General features: G+C 51.7%; 1 protein-coding gene across 18 annotated transcripts in view; it reads right to left on the bottom strand.

Annotated features, from left to right (window-relative positions):
- Positions 1-2,866: 2,866 nt before the first annotated feature.
- The window catches only part of FGFR1 (fibroblast growth factor receptor 1), a 55,231-nt gene continuing 40,128 nt past the window's right edge, over positions 2,867-17,969 (bottom strand). For 9 of the 18 annotated variants that reach the window (XM_019032134.3, XM_019032137.3, XM_019032138.3 and 6 more), the window contains 13 exons: positions 16,232-16,355; positions 14,618-14,808; positions 11,909-12,053; positions 9,664-9,866; positions 8,358-8,503; positions 8,000-8,121; positions 7,436-7,546; positions 6,006-6,196; positions 4,916-5,038; positions 4,696-4,766; positions 4,289-4,426; positions 4,055-4,160; positions 2,867-3,941 (listed from right to left, as the gene is read on the bottom strand). In XM_019032134.3, the coding sequence (XP_018887679.1) occupies positions 3,765-3,941; positions 4,055-4,160; positions 4,289-4,426; positions 4,696-4,766; positions 4,916-5,038; positions 6,006-6,196; positions 7,436-7,546; positions 8,000-8,121; positions 8,358-8,503; positions 9,664-9,866; positions 11,909-12,053; positions 14,618-14,808; positions 16,232-16,355 (1,848 nt within the window). In that variant the 3' untranslated portion in view covers positions 2,867-3,764. The remainder of the gene's footprint in view (positions 3,942-4,054; positions 4,161-4,288; positions 4,427-4,695; positions 4,767-4,915; positions 5,039-6,005; positions 6,197-7,435; positions 7,547-7,999; positions 8,122-8,357; positions 8,504-9,663; positions 9,867-11,908; positions 12,054-14,617; positions 14,809-16,231; positions 16,356-17,969) is intronic. The other 9 variants (XM_019032141.3, XM_063709340.1, XM_063709345.1 and 6 more) reach the window with 1 other exon arrangement.

Raw genomic sequence — 17,969 nt, 5'->3', positions numbered from 1 at the left:
GGTGTTCTGGTAAATCGTTAACCACCAACTCTTTGAGCCTCCCAGGGTAATGATAGTTACACCTCTAGTTAGTATGTTTATGAAATAGATCCCTTCTGCATGCGAAGACCTGCATGTGGGGCAGTACGGTGGAAATGGTCCTGAATACTGTTGACAGTCCACCTAGAAGAAACCCGCCCAGACCAAGTCTTAGCAGTTGGGTTCTTACTGACCACCTTCTTCCCTGGCTCTCCTCAGTGGAAGGAATGGAAGGCTGTGCTGGCTGCTTCAGAGCTTTCTCCTCTCTGCTCCCTTCTCTATAGATGCAGATGCCTTGGCTCTACCTGCCACTAATGATCTCATTGGGTATGACTTTAGATTTTTTTTTTTTTTTTTGGGACAGTCTTGCTGTCACCCACGCTGGAGTGCAGTGGCACGATCTTGGCTCACTGCAACGTCTGCCTCCTGGGTTCAAGCGATTCTCCTGCCGCAGTCTCTGGAGTAGCTGGGATTAAAGGCATGCACCACCATGCCTGGCTAATTTTTGTATTTTTGTAGAGATGGGGTTTCACCATGTTGGCCAGGCTGGTCTTGAACTCCCGACCTCAGGTGATCTGCCTGCCTCAGCCTCCCAAAGTGCTGGGATTACAGGCATGCGCCACCATGCCCGGTCACTTTAGGCATTCTCTAAAAACCCAACTACAGTGATGCTAGATGTGGCCTGGGTCTTACACACAATTCTGCTACAATAGAGAGGTGGTGGCCACTGACACTTAGGGCCTTGCACCTGTGTCATGTCTAATTCTAAAATCATCCCAAGACAAGCCACATCAGTGCTGCCCAATCAGTTTTTCTGTAATGCCAAATCTAGGCTAAAGATTTCCCACTCACCACCAGCACACACTAGCAGGTAGTAGTTGGACCAATGTGACTTGAGAGCGGACTGGTGCTTCAGCTCGCTGGCTCCACCCAGTGGTGGCTAATAAGCACAGCAACCTCATTAACAATGAGACAGATTTCTTGCCTCATTTGATGCTCAATCTTACTTACCTGAGATCAATACATTACATTAGCAGGGCCAAGGGACCGATGATCTCCAGCCTATGGCAATTAGAAGAGACGAAAAGGCAGTATTGATTAATGCTGTGGTGATCCCAGCCCTAATCTTTTAACCCTCAGGAAACCAGACAGACTCAGTGCCTTCATGGCACGACATCTTCATTAGATAAACTGGATTCCTTTCCTCAGGAGACCCGATCTGGTCCTCTAAGTAAAACGGCCATTTCATTTTCTCTCAGGTCAATTTCACTGTCTTTTATTTGACAGCTAGTGCAGTCTTTGGGGAAATTCGTGGGTGATTTGAGTAGTAACAGCAAGGACATCACTGTAATTATGATAGTGCCTTATATTTTTCTAGCACCTCTCCCAAGGACTTATGAAGACTTTTAGATTCTTCATCCCTTCACACAACATTGCTTCAAGGTAGGGCCAAGGCAGAAATTATGATCACTGTTTTACAAGGAAAGACACTCCTGTGCGGTCTCAAAGCAAATGCTTTTAAGAGCTAAAAATTCATTTCCTAGTTCTGTTCACCAAATGATGCCTTCTTTAAACATAAATACAAATTGTAATGTTAGCAGGTGCTATTTACAGACAGAAACAAAGAGAATTTTACAATAGTCGCCAACACTGCAGCTGCCAAAAAATCCCTAGCTCAGAAATTTAAAGCAGCAATCCCATTTTCTCTACAGAAATGAAAACATATTGAACTTTTCTTTTGTATTTAGCAGTAATCCAGCAAAATATAAGCTTTAATATAGCGACTGAGGAGTGGTAGTTTGAGCCATGAGGTACCAGGGAGCCAGAATCCACTTGGTGAGGACAGTGATGACCAGCAGGTGGCAGAAGTAAATTCCAAGCAGCCAAAAAACCAAAAACATTCGGAGAATCTTCCCCCGTTCCTGAGGGGCAGGATGGAGTTTGGACAGGAAGAACTGTAAGAAGCCAAGATCTGCGACAGTCCCAACAAATACAGTCTGGTCACATGGATACAGGAAGGACGATCTGGGGAGGCATACCAATAAGAAACGAAGCCAGGGACCTGAATGCAAAACTAGCCTCAGGTGACATGTTCTCCTGCACTTAGAAGCACCGGCAAAACCATGCCCACATAGAGGGGGCAGACACATGTCTGGGTTTCAGTTTCTGCAGACCTTCATCATTTGTTTTCCTTTTTGTTTTCTCTGTTGCCCAGGCTGGAGTGCAATGGCGCAATCTCGGCTCACTGCAACCTCCGCCTCCCAGGTTCAAGGGATTCTGTCTCAGCCTCCTGTGGAGCTGGGATTACAGGCGTGTGCCACCATGCCTGGATAATTTTTGCATTTTTAGTAGAGATGGGGTTTCACTAAGTTGGCCAGGCTGGTCTCAAAACTCCTGACCTGAAGTGATCTGCCCACCTCGGTGTCCCAAAGTGCTGGGATTACAGGCGTGAGCAACCACGCCCTTGCCTTCCTCTTAATCACTGTAGCTCTACCCCGTGGCTATTCCTAGGTAGGTGCCCCCTCCCCAGCCCAACCCCACCGGTTTCCTTGGAGGAAACCATCCATGGTCGATGGCTGCTGGGCCTTGACTCTCTGCCCAGCGCCTCTACTGCATGGATGGGGTTCCTGCCCTCAATGCAGACATCTTCTTTTTCTGACTTTCCAAAAGCAGCGGAGAGGCAGGAGGTGCGTCGTGAGGTCTGGGTGCAGGACCTAGGAAGAAGAGGTTACAAGGAACCTGCGCCGGGAGCATGCGGTGCCCTCGGGACAGACCTAGCCCCAGGGCCCGTGGGTGTCCCTTCTTTCCAGTGGACATTCCCACCCTTTTCACACAGCCCATAGATAAATGAAGCAGCAGCAATTTTTATTGAGGGACCTAAACTGAAAATAGGTTTAGAACATAATTTAAAAAAATAAAACAGCAAAAGTAGCAAAAAATATATGACCTTTTTAAAAACATTTTCCTTTTTTTTCTTTTTTGTTTTTAATATATAGCAACTGATGCCTCCCAGCCACCAGGAGCATCTTACCCGATGGGTAAATCTCTGGTAACAACCTTTTTAAAAAGACATGTAAATATATACTCAGATTTATACACTTTGTGTTTTCTTCATAGCTATATACAGAGCCCCCAGTTTGGGGCTGGGCCCCAGGGCCATAACACTGCCCCCAACCTGGCCTTCGCCTCACCATCCTCTGGTACCAGGCATTTGGTCAGCAAAGCAAACTAGTATCGGAATTAATAAGCCACTGGCACCACCTATCTGGGGCAGAGGTCACCTTCAATCGAGGCACGAAGCACTGACCTCCCTACTGCTGTAGCCCTGAGAACAAGGCACCTGCCACCAGAGTGCGAGGGGCTTATGGGTGAAGGCAAAACAGACCAAACCGACAGGAGAAAGCTCAGGAAGCTCTCACTTGCATGCCTGTTCATCGGCTCCCACTCCCCGCCCTCCAGGCAGTGCCTGGTGGCAGGGAGGGGTGTTGGTCCAACATCTGGGAGGGGATGAAGTGGCCGGCAGCAAAGATCTGCCTCTTTGCACCTCTCACCAGCAGGTGGAGAGGAGGTGGAGGAAGAGGTGAGCTGAGTGGGGTGAAGGCAGGCCACACAGGAAGGCCCCTGGTAGGCAGCCGGCTCCTGCCAGCAGGAAAGGGGACAGGGACGGACAGGCGGTGGGCCCAGCAGGGGCTGTGGGTGAGGGTTACAGCTGACGGTGGAGTCTGGGGAGGGCGTGTGGGTGGCAGTCAGCGGCGTTTGAGTCCGCCATTGGCAAGCTGGGCTGGGTGTCGGGGCAGGCAGGGCTCCTCGGGCAGCGGCTCATGAGAGAAGACGGAATCCTCCCCTGAGGAGCACGTAGAGCTCCGGGTGTCGGGAAAGCTGGGGGAGTACTGGTCCAGGGGCATGGACAGGTCCAGGTACTCCTGTGATGGGCGAGAGGAAGCAGCGATGGGCCGGGCCCCTCCTCCCTGCTCAGGGAGGTGCGTGCACGCAGTGGGGACGGCCTGAGCTCTGGCTCTGGCAAGGGCAGCCTTACCTGGTTGGAGGTCAAGGCCACGATGCGGTCCAGGTCTTCCACCAGCTGCTTGAAGGTGGGTCTCTGTGAGGGCACTGCATGCCAGCAGTCCCGCATCATCATGTACCTGCGGCAGGACTGTAAGGTCAGGGCCGTCTCCTGGAGATGGATACTCTCTAGTCTAGCCCCCTGCCCCTCAAGCCCACTCTTGCCCCAGGGCCTGGCTCAGGGCCTCCGACATCTCCTCAGGCTTACAGCTCGTTGGTGCAGTTACTGGGCTTGTCCATGCGGTGACCCTCCTTCAGCAGCTTGAAAAGCTCCTCCACAGGCACACCGGGGTATGGGGAGCCGCCCAGAGTGAAGATCTCCCACAGGAGCACCCCGAAAGACCACCTGCAAATGGGCGGAGAGCCACAGGGTGTTAGAGCTTCTCCGCCTCCCCTCCCCCAGCACAAATCCTCTACCCAGGGCAGTGCCAGGAGACAGCATGGAGAACAGATCAGCCTTTCAACATCTGGAGCAGAGGGAATGGCCACAGACAATGTTTTGTTTTTCTCTCTGGGGCAGAAAGAGGACTCCTCAGTCCAGGGAGAAAGCAGGACTCTACAGTGCTAGAAGCTCTCTATCCCACACCTCCCTGGCAATTGCTATTACAAACTCACACATCACTCTGGTGGGTGTAGATCCGGTCAAATAATGCCTCGGGCGCCATCCACTTCACAGGCAGTCGGCCCTGAAAGCAGCACAGGGGAGGTTGGAGTGGCCCCAGGCAGGGCCATGAGGGCACAGGTGGGAAGGGACTGGGGGGTGGGTTCTCAGCCCACCCCACTCCTCGCTTCTCAGATGAAACCACCAGCACAGGGCGGCCTTGTCGGCACTCACGTTGGTTGTCTTTTTATAGTAGTCGATGTGGTGAATGTCCCGTGCGAGGCCAAAGTCTGCTATCTTCATCACATTGTCCTCTGTCACCAGGACATTCCTGGCTGCCAGGTCTCGGTGTATGCACTGAGGAAGGAGGAAGGGAGAGCGGGAGGCGGGGAGGTGAGGGAGCTGGAAGGCTCTGGGGGGCCGCCACCCATGCAACTAGCCGACTTGTCTCATAGAACTTCTGCCACACTGCTCTGCCCCTGAACCTTTGCTTTCCCTCCTCTAACGTTCTCTGCCAGCTCCAGGCTTCTCATCACACCAAGCGCTCCTCCCTTCCTTCCCCAAAGACTGGCCCCTTATGCCTCTGCTGCGTCTGCAGCAATGTGTGCTCCTAGGTCCTGCCTCCCAGCACAGCAAGTCCATATGGGGCTGGGCTCAAACCAGGCCAGCCCTTACACACCAAACACTGCACTCAACACTCACAGACAGTTTCATTTTATCTTCATAACAATTCTACAACAGGTATTGTTATACTTTATTTTCTTTTGAGACAGGGCCTTGCTCTGTCGCCCCGGCTGGGGTGCAGTGGTGTGATCATGGCTCAGTGCAGCCTCAAACTCCTGGGCTCAAGCTAGCCTCCCACCTCAGCCTCCCGAGTAGCTGGGACTACCGGCACGCACTACTACATCCAGCTGATTTTTTAATTTTTTTTTTTTTTTTAAAGATGGGGTCTCAATATATTGCCCAACCTGGTCTCACACTCCTGAGCTCAAGCAATCCTCCCGCCTTGGCCACTGCACCCAGCTGATATTATTCTTATTTTGTATTTGAAGAATTTTAAGATGCTAAGTAGCTGCCTGAGGCTACGCAGAAAGTGGCAGTGCACAGATCGGACCCTACATCAGTCTGACCCCAAGGCCACCTGGCTACACTGGTGCTCCTGACTCTGCAGTTCCCAGAGAGCCTAAGACAACACACAGGGCACACAGGGCCAGTGCTCAGTGCATCCACAACGCCACCACAAGATGACAAGTCACAGGCTGGAGGACTAGGGGGGCTCTGTTCCCACCCTGGCATTACCCAGGGGAGCCTTCAGGTTCCACACCTTCTTGGAGGCCAGATACTCCATGCCTCGGGCCACCTGGTAGGCACAGGACACCAGGTCCTTGGAGGAGAGCTGCTCCTCTGGGTTGTGGCTGGGGTTGTAGCAGTATTCCAGCCCTGGGGGCCTCCGGGCCTGCAGGTACTCCCGCAGGTTGCCCTTGGAGGCATACTCCACGATGACATACAAGGGACCTGCAGGCACAGGAGAAGAGGCCATGGGGCCAGCAGCAGGTGAGCAGGTTTGGCTTCACCTCAAAGAAACCCCACCCCCAGCAGCACACCCCGGCCAACCTCCCATCTCCTGCCTCCTCTTAGGGGACCTGGGAAATCCATTCTACTACCCAAAGAAAATCAGAGAAATAATTATTCCCAGCATAGTCCAGAAAATTCCCAAGCAACAATGGGGTAAGAGCCCCAGTTTGTCTGTTTATTTTGAGATGGAGTCTCACTCTGTTGCCCAGGCTGGAGTGCAGTGGCGCCATTTCGGCTCACTGCAACCTCTGCCTTCTGGATTCAAGTGATTCTCCTGCCTCAGCCTCCCAAGCAGCTGGGATTATAGGCATGAACAATGCCTGGCTAATTTTTTTTTTTTTTTTTTGAGATGGAGTTTTGCTCTTGTTGCCCAAGCTGGAGTGCAATGGCGTGATCTCGGCTAACTGCAACCTCCGCCTCCTGGGTTCAAACGATTCTCCTGCCACAGCCTCCCGAGTAGCTGGAATTACAGGCATGCGCCACCACGCCCGGCTACTTTTTGTATTTTTAGTAGAGATGGGGTTTCACCTGTTGGCCAGGCTGGTCTCGAACTCCTGACCTCAAGTGATCCACCCGCCTCACCCTCCCAAGGTGCTGGGATTACAGGCGTGAGCCACTGTGCCTGGCCTATTTATTTATTTTATTTTTGAGACAGCGGGAGTATCTCCCAAGCTGGAGTACAATGGCGTGATCTTGGCTCACTGCAACCTCCACCTCCTGGGTTCAAGCAAGTCTTATGCGTCAGCCTCCTGAGTAGCTGGGATTATAGGCATGCGTGACCATGCCTGGCTAACTTTTGTATTTTTTAGTAGAGACGGGGTTTCACCATTTTGACCAGACTGGTCTCGAACTCCTGATCTCAAGTGATCTGCCTGCCTCGGCCTCCCAAATTGCTGGGATTACAGGCATGGGCCACTGCACCCAGCCTGAGCGCTCTTAGACCATAATTACTCAGCTGCCTCTGTTAACACACCACGTGTGTGAATCTAGGTATCTGTATTCCTGAATGAACACCAATGAGCAGAGCCCAGATCCCGAGATAACACATTTTAAACCTCTGCCAAAGCGGCCTCTCTTAACCCCCTTCCCTAGTTGTGGCTGAGAGAGGCCTTGGGACTGATACCCCAGCTCAGATCTTCTCCCCGCTGGGCAGGGAAAGCCAGTCTGGCCGGCACCCACCATCCTGCGTGCAGGCCCCCAGCAGGTTGATGATATTCTTATGCTTCCCGATCATCTTCATCATCTCCATTTCCGAGATCAGGTCTGACAAGTCTTTCTCTGTTGCGTCCGCTTTAAAGAACACGTTGAGACTCATTTACTTGGGAAGGGAGGAGGGCAGGATAAAGGCTAAGGGAGTGGGGTATGTGTCGAGGGGCTGCTTTTCCCTGGGACTTGATTCTCTCCTCCCCACTTCATCCAAACTTGTTTTCTCTTCCCTCTCATGGGAGCCGTTGTTGCAATAGGTGGTAGTGAGTGGGCAGGGATGTGGTGAGGAAAGCCTGCAAGCGATGGATCCAGGATAAACACCTGACCACAGCCCAGGTTGACGCCAAGGAACAGAGTGACGTCATAGAACAATCTCAAGGTGCAGAGCACCCCCTCCACTCCCAGGTAACCCCAAGCAGGCAGGGGAGCAGGTGTGGGCAGCAAAGGCACCAGAGAAGCTGTTCTGCTGGGCCCGAGGCCTGCTGTTTGCTTGGAATGGGACAAGATTTTCTTTGCAAGGACAGAAGCATCACTTACACTTCAACATCTTCACAGCCACTTTGGTCACACGGTTGGGTTTGTCCTTGTCCAGCCCGATAGCCTCTGCCAACACCACCTGCCCAAAGCAGCCCTCTCCCAGGGGTTTGCCTAAGACCAGTCTTTCGGGGGAAACAGAGAGTGGCATAAGTTGGGGCTGGTGAAGTTCAAACCTTGAGAGGCACCCCATCTCCACCTCTCTGTATTTCATCCAACTGCGAGCAGAAAGTGGAATGAATGTTTCTGCAGGCATTTCATGAACCTTCACCGCCCAGAAGGTGTTAGTATACACACCTTCCACCACTAGAATAGCAAGCAAGGAATGCCTTCAAAAAGTTGGGAGTCAAAGTATTATTACCTGTCCCGAGGCAGCTCCCAGCGAGGGTCTTCGGGAAGCTCATACTCAGAGACCCCTGCTAGCATGGGAGTCCCACTGGAGGAGAGCCGTGACGGCCGAACCAGAAGAACCCCAGAGTTCATGGATGCACTGGAGTCAGCAGACACCTGCAAGGAAGAGTGGGGTCACCCTAGAGCAAGGAGGGAGGACAGGGGTGACTCCTTCCCATTCTTAGTCAGGGCTTCCCAACAATGGCAGAGGCACATGTCTGTGTATCTGATGTTCTTTCCTCAACACAGAGTGGTCCAAAGACCATGGTAGGCCAGGAGGCCCAACTTCTAGGACTGACCTATTTCTGCCACAAGCTGGCCTTTCTGGACTTCACTCACCTTTAAAATAAGCAGACCAAATGCACCTCTTCCAGCTTGACATTTTATAACTGATCACTGCAGTAACAACTCTATTCTCCTGACTCTTTGCAAATACTTTGCCTTAGCTTATGGATTCCTAACTCCCAAAGCACCTTCCAGAATGAGCACAGGCTTCTGAGGGAACGGTCATTCTTGCACACACCTGTGCCATCTGTACCATTTCCTCCTGTGGGGAAGGGTGGGCACACAGGGGACAAGGGTATGGTATGGCTGATATGGTTTGGCTGTGTCCCCACCCAACTCTCATCTTGAATTCCCACATGTTATGGGAGGTACCTGGTAGGAGGTCATTGACTCATGGGGGCAGGTCTTCCCTGTGCTGTTCTTGTGATAGTGAATAAATCTCAGGAGATCTGATGATTTTATAAAGGGGAGTTTCCCTGTACAAGCTCTTTTCTCGTCTGCCGCCATGTGAGACGTGCCTTTTGCCTTCTGCAATTGTGAGGCCTCCCCAGCCACGTGGAACTGTGAGTCCATTAAACCTCTTTCTTTTGTAAATTGCCTGGTCTTGGATATGTCTTTCTCAGCAGTGTGAAAATGGACTAATACAAACAGTTCTCTTCTCTACCCTGCATCTCTGCACTTCTAAGCAGCCCTTGGGGACAGTTCAAATTCATGCTATTGGCTGCACATTCCATCCAAATAGGACTTCCTCCCAATCCACGTCCCAGGAGTCCGGAGGACTTGCAGTGTGATATGGAGGGTGCAGGAAATTCATGGGCTACACTAGCTTGAAACAGACTCTAGAGCACTTAGTTCATGACATTCCACTGTGCCTTGCCCAGAAGCCAGAAAATAAGGCCCAAAGCTGTAGATTAGGGACAATGGAGAGGGCAGGGCATTAGAGGCCCAGAGAGAGAGGTGGTGCTGAGTGTGCAAATCCCCCATCTACTTTCTGTTACCTGTCTGCGCAGAGGGATGCTCTTGGCCAGCTTGTGCACAGCCATCTGGCTGTGGAAGTCGCTCTTCTTGGTACCACTCTTCATCTTGTAGACGATGACCGACCCCACCATGCAGGAGATGAGGAAGGCCCCTGTGCAATAGATGATGATCTCCAGGTACAGGGGCGAGGTCATCACTGCCGGCCTCTCTTCCAGGGCTGAGTCAGTGCGAACAGGGTGTTAGCAGGCTTGGAGGGCCCCGTCCATGCGAGGTCCCGCTCCATTAGAAAAGCAACACCTATCTCCTGTCCCCTGGGAACTTTTAGGGAGAAGAACCATGGCAAGTTCTAGCTAGGACTGGGATTGTGGCACTAGGAGGATCAGGCAACACCCTGATTTTGGAGGCTGCCTTCAATGGACTTGAGCCATGGAAAAGGGATGGCCTACAACCACCGTGCTACACAAGCCCCATCCTCATTAATTCCTGAGCCTCCATGCTCAGCTGGACTGGAGAGGTACAGGCACCCAGGGATCCTGCAAGGGCCAGCTGAGAAGTCACTTCTATGTGCCTTTCTTGGTCTCCTCAGGGAGCCATGGCCCTTCTCTGCAAAGCCTCAGCACTGTGTGCATGCACTTAACATGCGGGGACACAGATGTTTCTGAGTCCTCTGTCCCTAAGAAGACACGGGGTCCCTGAGGGCAGGGTTGGTGCCTTGTTTATTTCTGCAGGCCACAGTACCTGGTGATGGTGGCACTCACAGAATGAGGACAGAGGACAGGAGGGGAACCAGCCTGTGCCTTGCTCAATGTCCCACTTTGGGTCTGTGTCATCTCTGTAGGGGCACACAGGTAAATATTTATTCCTAGCCAAACCACAGGCAAAGCTGACTTAATTTCCAAAAATAAGCTTTTTCGATAGTTCTTTCAAATTCTACTCATAGGACCTAACTCCTAAAACTTAAGGAAATGTGGCAGCAGGGGGCGGGGTTCCACTTTCTGATTAGGACTCACCCCCCACCCCATTGCCACAGCAGCTAAGCCAGTTCGGTCCACTTTTCCCTTCAGCACGAGAGGCTGGGAGGCTTTCATCCCAGCATGCGCAGCACTGGTTTCATGGAACACGCTTTGCCCCACGGGTGTGGACGGCCCTCCTCCTTCCACAGGCCTCCTCCCAACCTTCCCCTTTAAAACCCACCAGCCAACCATGGAGGCGGCACCCCTGGGAACCTTCCCAGAGAGGCATGAGGCATGAGGCATGACCCTAGACTGAGCCCAGAGAACGTCCCAAGGCCTGACAAGGAGACAGCAGAGCTGATGACAGGGAGAAGTGTTGCTGTTTTTTCTTTCCCTGATGTTGAGGAATGAAGACAACTGATTGGGAGCACATGGGGAGCACGGACAGGACCAAGACAGGGACGACGATAAAAACAGAACGCTTCTCTGCCTCCAGCAGGGGCATCCGGAGACCCTGACGGGCAAGCAGGGCAGAGTGGGAAAGGAGGGGAGAGAGAAGAGGGCAGTGCCAGCAGGAACAGCCAGACCCACATGCAGGACATTCCGAGAGACAGCAGCAAGCCCTGGCCCCGCAGTCACCAGCCACCACCCTGAGCAGGCTGCAGGCTCCTTCCTCCCTGGCTCAACACGCAGACCTCCCCTCTTGGGAGAGGAGAGACGGCAGCAGCCAAACAGGATACATGGACATCGTGAAGCCTGCTGCGGCTGCCTGAGACAGGCCGTTCTGAAGGCAACTCAGTTCACCTGTCCAGGCTGACCTCCTTCTTCAAAGGCAATAGGATGGCAGTACAGGAGGGTGGGCTGCTCTTTGCAAGCAGCAAGCCCCAGCCCTGGGCTGAGCACTTGAGAAGGGAGAAGAGGCGTAGGGCCCTATCTGAGACCTTTCAGATGCTCAGTACCCAGCGGAGGGGGGAGGCTGCTGGACCCAAGGACGGAAGGAGCCTGCCCTGGAGGAGTCTGGCTGCAGGGTAAACCCAGATCCCGGGCATGCATTGCAATGGCCAGGGGGAGAGCAGAGGCAGGTGTATGGGTGGGAGGCCTCCGTGCGCCTGCAAAACTAGGGAAGCTCTCTTCTCTGAGCTGAGAGGATTCAGCCCTCAAAGCTGGGGCAGGATGTGGCACCAGGCAGGCAGTAGCCCATTCTTCCAGCTCTCCTGCCTCTGTGTCTCCCTAAGCCTGGAAATGCATGCTCCCCCCGTGCCCGTGGCGAGGGCAGGACATCGAGAGGAGAAGTTACAGTGTGTACCTTCCAGAACGGTCAACCATGCAGAGTGATGGGAGAGTCCGATAGAGTTACCCGCCAAGCACGTATACTCCCCTGCATCCTCAAAGGAGACATTTCTTAAGTGAAGCACCTCCATCTCTTTGTCGGTGGTATTAACTCCAGCAGTCTAGAAGAGACAACGGAAGCAAAATGGACAAGCACAGGACATGAGACCTCTAAGAGATGCAGAGCAAGGGAAGGAGACAGAAAGAAGGGGGACTAGAGGAAGAAATGCTCCCCCACATCTTCTTTGCAACAAGGAACAAACGAAAACCACCAGGCAGCAAAACCTGTTAGAGGAAGAGGGTGAGACCCTGAGGGAAGAACTCCGGCAGACCTGAGAAGACGACGGCTGGTTACGACCCTTCACCAGATGCTGGCAGCCACTGGCCCATCCGAGCATGCGGGCGGTGAGCGGCATGGAGAAATGGGGCCGGCGGGCAGGGGCTGTTTGGTTTCAGGTAAAGATAGCCAGAAGGTGAACACAGGAGGGATGGCAGGGGCTGCAGACACACACATGCACACGCATACACACTCACACGCACATGTGCATACACAGCCAGCAGATGCGAGTATGCAAGGGAATGCCTAACCCCTTCTCTTTTTTAAGAGATGGGGTACCATTCTGTCAACCCAGGCTGGGGTGCAGTGGCATAAACATAGCTCACTGCAGCCTCGACCTTCTAAGCTCAGGCAATCCTCCTGCCTCAGCCTTCAGACTAGCTGGGACTACAGGCACACGCCACCATACTTGGCTAATTTATTTAATTTGTAGAGATGGGGTCTTGCTATGTTGCCCAGGCTGGTCTCAAACTCCTGGCTTCAAGCGATCCTCCCACCTCAGCCTCCCAAAGTGCTGGGATTACAGGCGTGAGCCACCGTGCCTGGCCTATGGCCCCTTCTCTTAATCACCACTCACTCACAACTTCAGTCTGAAGTACCATTTGTAACACAGCAAAACCGTGTCCCCGTGAGTCCTCACATGGATCCACACAAAGCCAAGGAACACACAGAAGGCAGAGAGGGAACCCACAGACACCAACACAATACCAAACCAAACCAGCCTCCCAGGCCGGGTATTTTTCCATGGCTCTGGGCACTAGAAATACAGTAGGGTGGCAAGGATAGTCCAGTACTGGCTTCCCCGCCTGCCCCAGCAGCTTGGGGCCTATATCAAATCCCCAGCACAGGGTCCCATCCATCTCCCCATTACCTTTTGCCACAGGTCTGGTGACAGTGAGCCACGCAGACTGGTTAGCTTCACCAATATAATTGGAAACCTTACACACATACTCCCCGCTCTGGGCCTCTGTCACATTGAACAGGGTCAGCACCTCCGCATCCGAGCTATTAATCCCCGAATGCTGGAACAAACCAACGACACACCAGTCAGTTGGGCAAAGCTGAGACGTGGCCACGCACGTTGCTCCCGTGTAACTTTCAGGCCGGCCCAGGGAGCGAAGGGAGATGTTAAGTGAGATTTATTATCTTTCCCTTTTAGATTTTTTTTTTTTTTTTTTTTGACGCAGAGTCTCACTCACTCTGTCACCCAGGCTGGAATGCAGTGGCGTGATCTCAGCTCACTGCAACCTCTGCCTCCTGGGTTCAAGCAGTTAGCTTGCCTCAGCCTCCTGAGTAGCTGGGACTACAGGTGCCAACCACTACGCACAGCTAATTTTTGTATTTTTAGTAGAGATGGGGTTTCACCATGTTGGCCAGGCTGGTCTCAAACTCCTGACCTCAAGTGATCTAAAGTGCTGGGATTACAGGTGTGAGCCACTGCGCCTGGCCTTCTTTCCCTTTTACAAGTACAGAACAAGTGGACTTCAAAAATCCAAAGCATTTGATTAAAAAAAAAAAAAAAAAAGATTCACTGCTTCAAATGGAATGTTCTATTTGTGTTTAACCCACTCCCTCCAGGACTGGTGCAGGGGTTGTGAGTGGAGACAGTGGCCAATGACCTACAGAGCAGTTTTAGCACCAGCAGCAAAGAGAAGAGAAGGGAGGGCCAGTATATCTCTGAGACAGCTAAGCTAGGGGAGGATGAGGTCTAACTCTGGGACAAAGAGGTAAACAACTTTCCCAGCTTCTGGTTCCTTCCTGTTGCGAGATCCACTGGAGATTTAGGCAATTACCTTCCCTGGATTAATGGAGCATTCAGGGACAATGAATGTCTGGGAGTGAGAGGAAAAAGGAAGAAAATGCCATTACTCCTCATCCTCATATGGCTTAGAATTTATATGTGGCATTTGTTTTTCCAACTCTTCATAAGAGATGCTCTTATCATGCACCCCATTTGCCAGAAAGATCGTACGTAACTCAGGACACAGGGCTAAGACTGGGAAACGCTTGGTGGAAAGGCTCTGGTTTCGGGCAATGAAAAGGCAGGGGTCCAAATGCCTTCCTTGTGTAGCTGACCCCAAAGCCCCAGTGACGTTGCTCTCAAAGCTTATTACAGACCAGCACCACCCATCCCTGCAGCCCTCTGTTCCCAGCTCACCTCCACTTTGTGACCTCTGTCACTAGTCCTGGGGGATGTGGCTAGATCCCTACTGAGATGGAGTGTGTGTGCCTGAAGCGTGAGGAATGATCCCACTGGGGGGCACTGAGCCTGCCCACAGGAACTTGAGCCCCCGAGACAGTGGTCTCCTTCCCAGTAGACTGGCCCACGAAGACTGGTGCCATGATTACCTTCAAGATCTGGACATAAGGCAGGTTGTCTGGACCAATCTTGCTCCCGTTCACCTCGATGTGCTTTAGCCACTGGATATGCGGCTGCGGGTCACTGTACACCTTACACATGAACTCCACGTTGCTACCCAGGGCGACTGTCTTGTTGGCAGGCAACCCTGCTTGCAGGATGGGCCGGTGAGGGGACCGCTCTGTGGAATATGGGAGAGGAGGCACTTGTCATGGGGACCTTGCCATGGCTAAAGAGGGGTGGGCTCACCTGCGCCCCACTTGGCTTTCCCAGTGATGGGTTGTAAACCTCCCAGCACTTCTGCTGAGCCCAAGCCTCTCAAAACAGAGCTGGGGAAAGGGACACCCTCTCTTCAGGCCCTAAGCCATCAGGATCCTCCTCCCCAAGGCAGTCATCATATTTACAGTCACAGTAAGTCGCTCATGCTTTAATGGAGAACCTTCTAACTCAGTTGCACCCCCAGACCTCAGCACAACTTGCTCCTCCTTAAGTAAAACCAGAGTCACTTTGACTCCTGCTATTCAAAGTGTGGTCCACGAGCAGCGCTACCAGCATCCCCTAGGAGCTTGTTAGAAACGCAGAATCTCAGATCTTACCCCAACCTCTCGGATCAGAATCTCCTTTTTACCTTTTTTTTTTTAGAGGCAGGGTCTCACTCTGTCACCCATGCTGGAGCACAAGGGTGTCATCATAGCTCACTGCAGCTTCGAATTCCTGGGCTCAAGTGATCTTCCCACCTCAGTAGCCTCAGTTAACTCAGCTGGTACTACAAGTACATGACACTGCACTAGGCTAATTTTTAAATTTTTTTATAGAGACAGGGTCTCACTGTGTTGCCCAGGCTGGTCTCACACTCCTGGCCTCAAGCAATCCTCCAGCCTCGGCCTCCTAAAGTGATGGGATCACAGGCATGAGTAATCCCACCATGCCACCTGGAGCTCATAAGCCACTGCACCTGGCCACAATCTCCTTCTTAGACCATATCATCATAATCAAGAAGAACACTGGCTGAGAGATTCTGTACCCAATGATCTCTAGGGAGTGAGTTTCAGAACTCCTAGAAGGAAAAGGTTGCGGTAATAGCTCCAAGAGGCTCAATGTTCTTCCCAGAGTTTCCTGTGATGCCCTGAAGTTGGCACAGGTGTGCAGTTCTGCATTAGCAAGGTGTCTGACCTCTCTGAGTCTATGCGCCTGTGCTCCTGTGCAGGGCTAGACTAATATTGCCCACCTTGCAGGTGTGCCACAAGCATTACAGGGCAGGTATTTAAGGAGCCTGGCATGTTGCTAGCATTAAGCGACAGCTCGTATTACGCTACATTTAACACCTCTCCAACAGCGCCTCCTTCAGGACAGACTCTGAACAGCACCTTCCATTTCACAGTGACAACCAGCTTTGACCGTGTTACTGTCTGATCTTAACTCTATTTTACAGATAAGAAAAGTGAGGCTCAAAAGGGAGAAGTGACCTGCTCAAGGTGACAAAGCCAAGAAGTGCCAATCGCTATCCTGACTCTGCCCCTAAGAAACCTGGACACCCCGGCTGTGTTCTCCAAGCCTGGCTCTTCCCGCTAAACTCATTCCTCCTGCTGCCTCTGCCCTCTTACCCACGACATCCAGCTGGTATGTGTGGTTGATGCTGCCGTACTCATTCTCCACAATGCAGGTGTAGTTGCCCTTGTCAGAGGGCACCACGGAGTCCATTATGATGCTCCAGGTGGCATAACGGACCTGAGGGGAAATGCCAAAGGGGTACATTGAGGGTCCGGAGGAAAATGCAGGCAGAAGCCCCATGACAATGTCGGCACCCCGTGGCACCTGCCCTCCATATCAGAGCCTGGTGGCACAGGGCCCCAGGCTGCAGGGTTGGCTAGGACAAGGCGTGGATTGCCCCCCTACCAGCCCGTTCACACTCTGCAAGCTGGCAGATGGGGTGTAAAGACTCCAGAAGTCTCCACTGTGACGTTCAAGGTCATTCGTGATCCGGACAGATGTGCCTTCTGCAAACACTCCCAAACACACCAAGAATGTTCCCAACTGTGCACCTCTCCTATTACACTAAGAATCCAGCCCCCACTGCCCTTGACAGCTCATTTCAAAAACCATCTCCTCCAGTCCAGTCTCTGGTCGGAACTGTGCTCACCCTTTCCTCTCTGCCTACCAAAGCACTGATCACAGTCTACTTTTTATGGTAGCTGCTCATGGACATTTGCCTCCTATCAGACTGGAAAATTTTTATGGGCAGGAACGCTATCTTGCAGCATTTAAAGCATGGTGTCTTGCATGTAGTGAGTGCATGGTGAATTAATTTAAAATATTTCTGGCTGGGTGCGGTGGCTCACGCCTGTAATCCCAGCACTCTGGGAGGCCCAGGCGGACAGATCACTTGAGGTCATGAGTTCAAGACCAGCCTGGCCAACATGGGGAAACCCCGTCTCTACTAAAAATACAAAAATTAGCTGGGAATGGTGGCCGCACATCCCAGGTACTCGGGAGGCTGAGGCAGGAGAATGGCATGAACCTGGGAGGTGGAGCTTGCAGTGAGCCAAGATGGCACCACTGCACTCCAGCCTGGGCGACAGAGTGAGACTCCGTCTAAAAAAAAAAAAAAAAAAAATGCTTACACCCTTTAAGTTGGTAATTTCACTTGTAACAATCTGTCCTAAGGAAGCACGCTTAAAAAAATGCTGACAGAGATTCACTGCAACATTATTTATTATGGTGAAAAACCAGAAAATACCTAATATCACAAAATAGTTCATTAAATTATGGGACTTTTTTTGTTGTTTTTTGGAGACAGAGTCTCACTCTGTCACCCAGGCTAGAGTGAAATGACGTGATCTCAGCTCACTGCAACCTCTGTCTCCTGGGTTCAAGCAATCTCCTGCTTCAGCCTCCCCAGTAGCTGGGATTACAGGAGCCTGCCACCACGCATGGCTAATTTTTTGTATTTTTAGTACAGAGGAGGTTTCACCATGTTGCCCAGGCTGGTCTCGAACTCCTGAGCTCAGGCAATCCGCCCACCTCGGCCTCCCAAAGTGATAGGATTTTAGGCGTGAGCCACCATGCCCAGCCAAATTATGGGATTTAAAAATAATGGAATCTTATACAGTCATGAAAAATTATGTTTCAAATATTCATGCTTGAAATATATCATGAAAAGACTCATGTTAACAAATGACAAGGCAAGGAAATTACATACATGATGTGATCAACTATGTAAAAACCATATTACAGAAAGAAGACTGAAGAAATGTTTAAACTTTATTTGCATTTTTTTGTATTTAAAAATTTTAATGAATAACCTGTATAGGTGGAAAGTATTACTTAAAAAAATGAAAAGCA

Source organism: Gorilla gorilla, chromosome 7, assembly GCF_029281585.2.
Source record: "Gorilla gorilla gorilla isolate KB3781 chromosome 7, NHGRI_mGorGor1-v2.1_pri, whole genome shotgun sequence".
NCBI lineage: Eukaryota > Metazoa > Chordata > Mammalia > Primates > Hominidae > Gorilla > Gorilla gorilla.
This window is presented reverse-complemented; position numbering and strand designations above follow the sequence as displayed.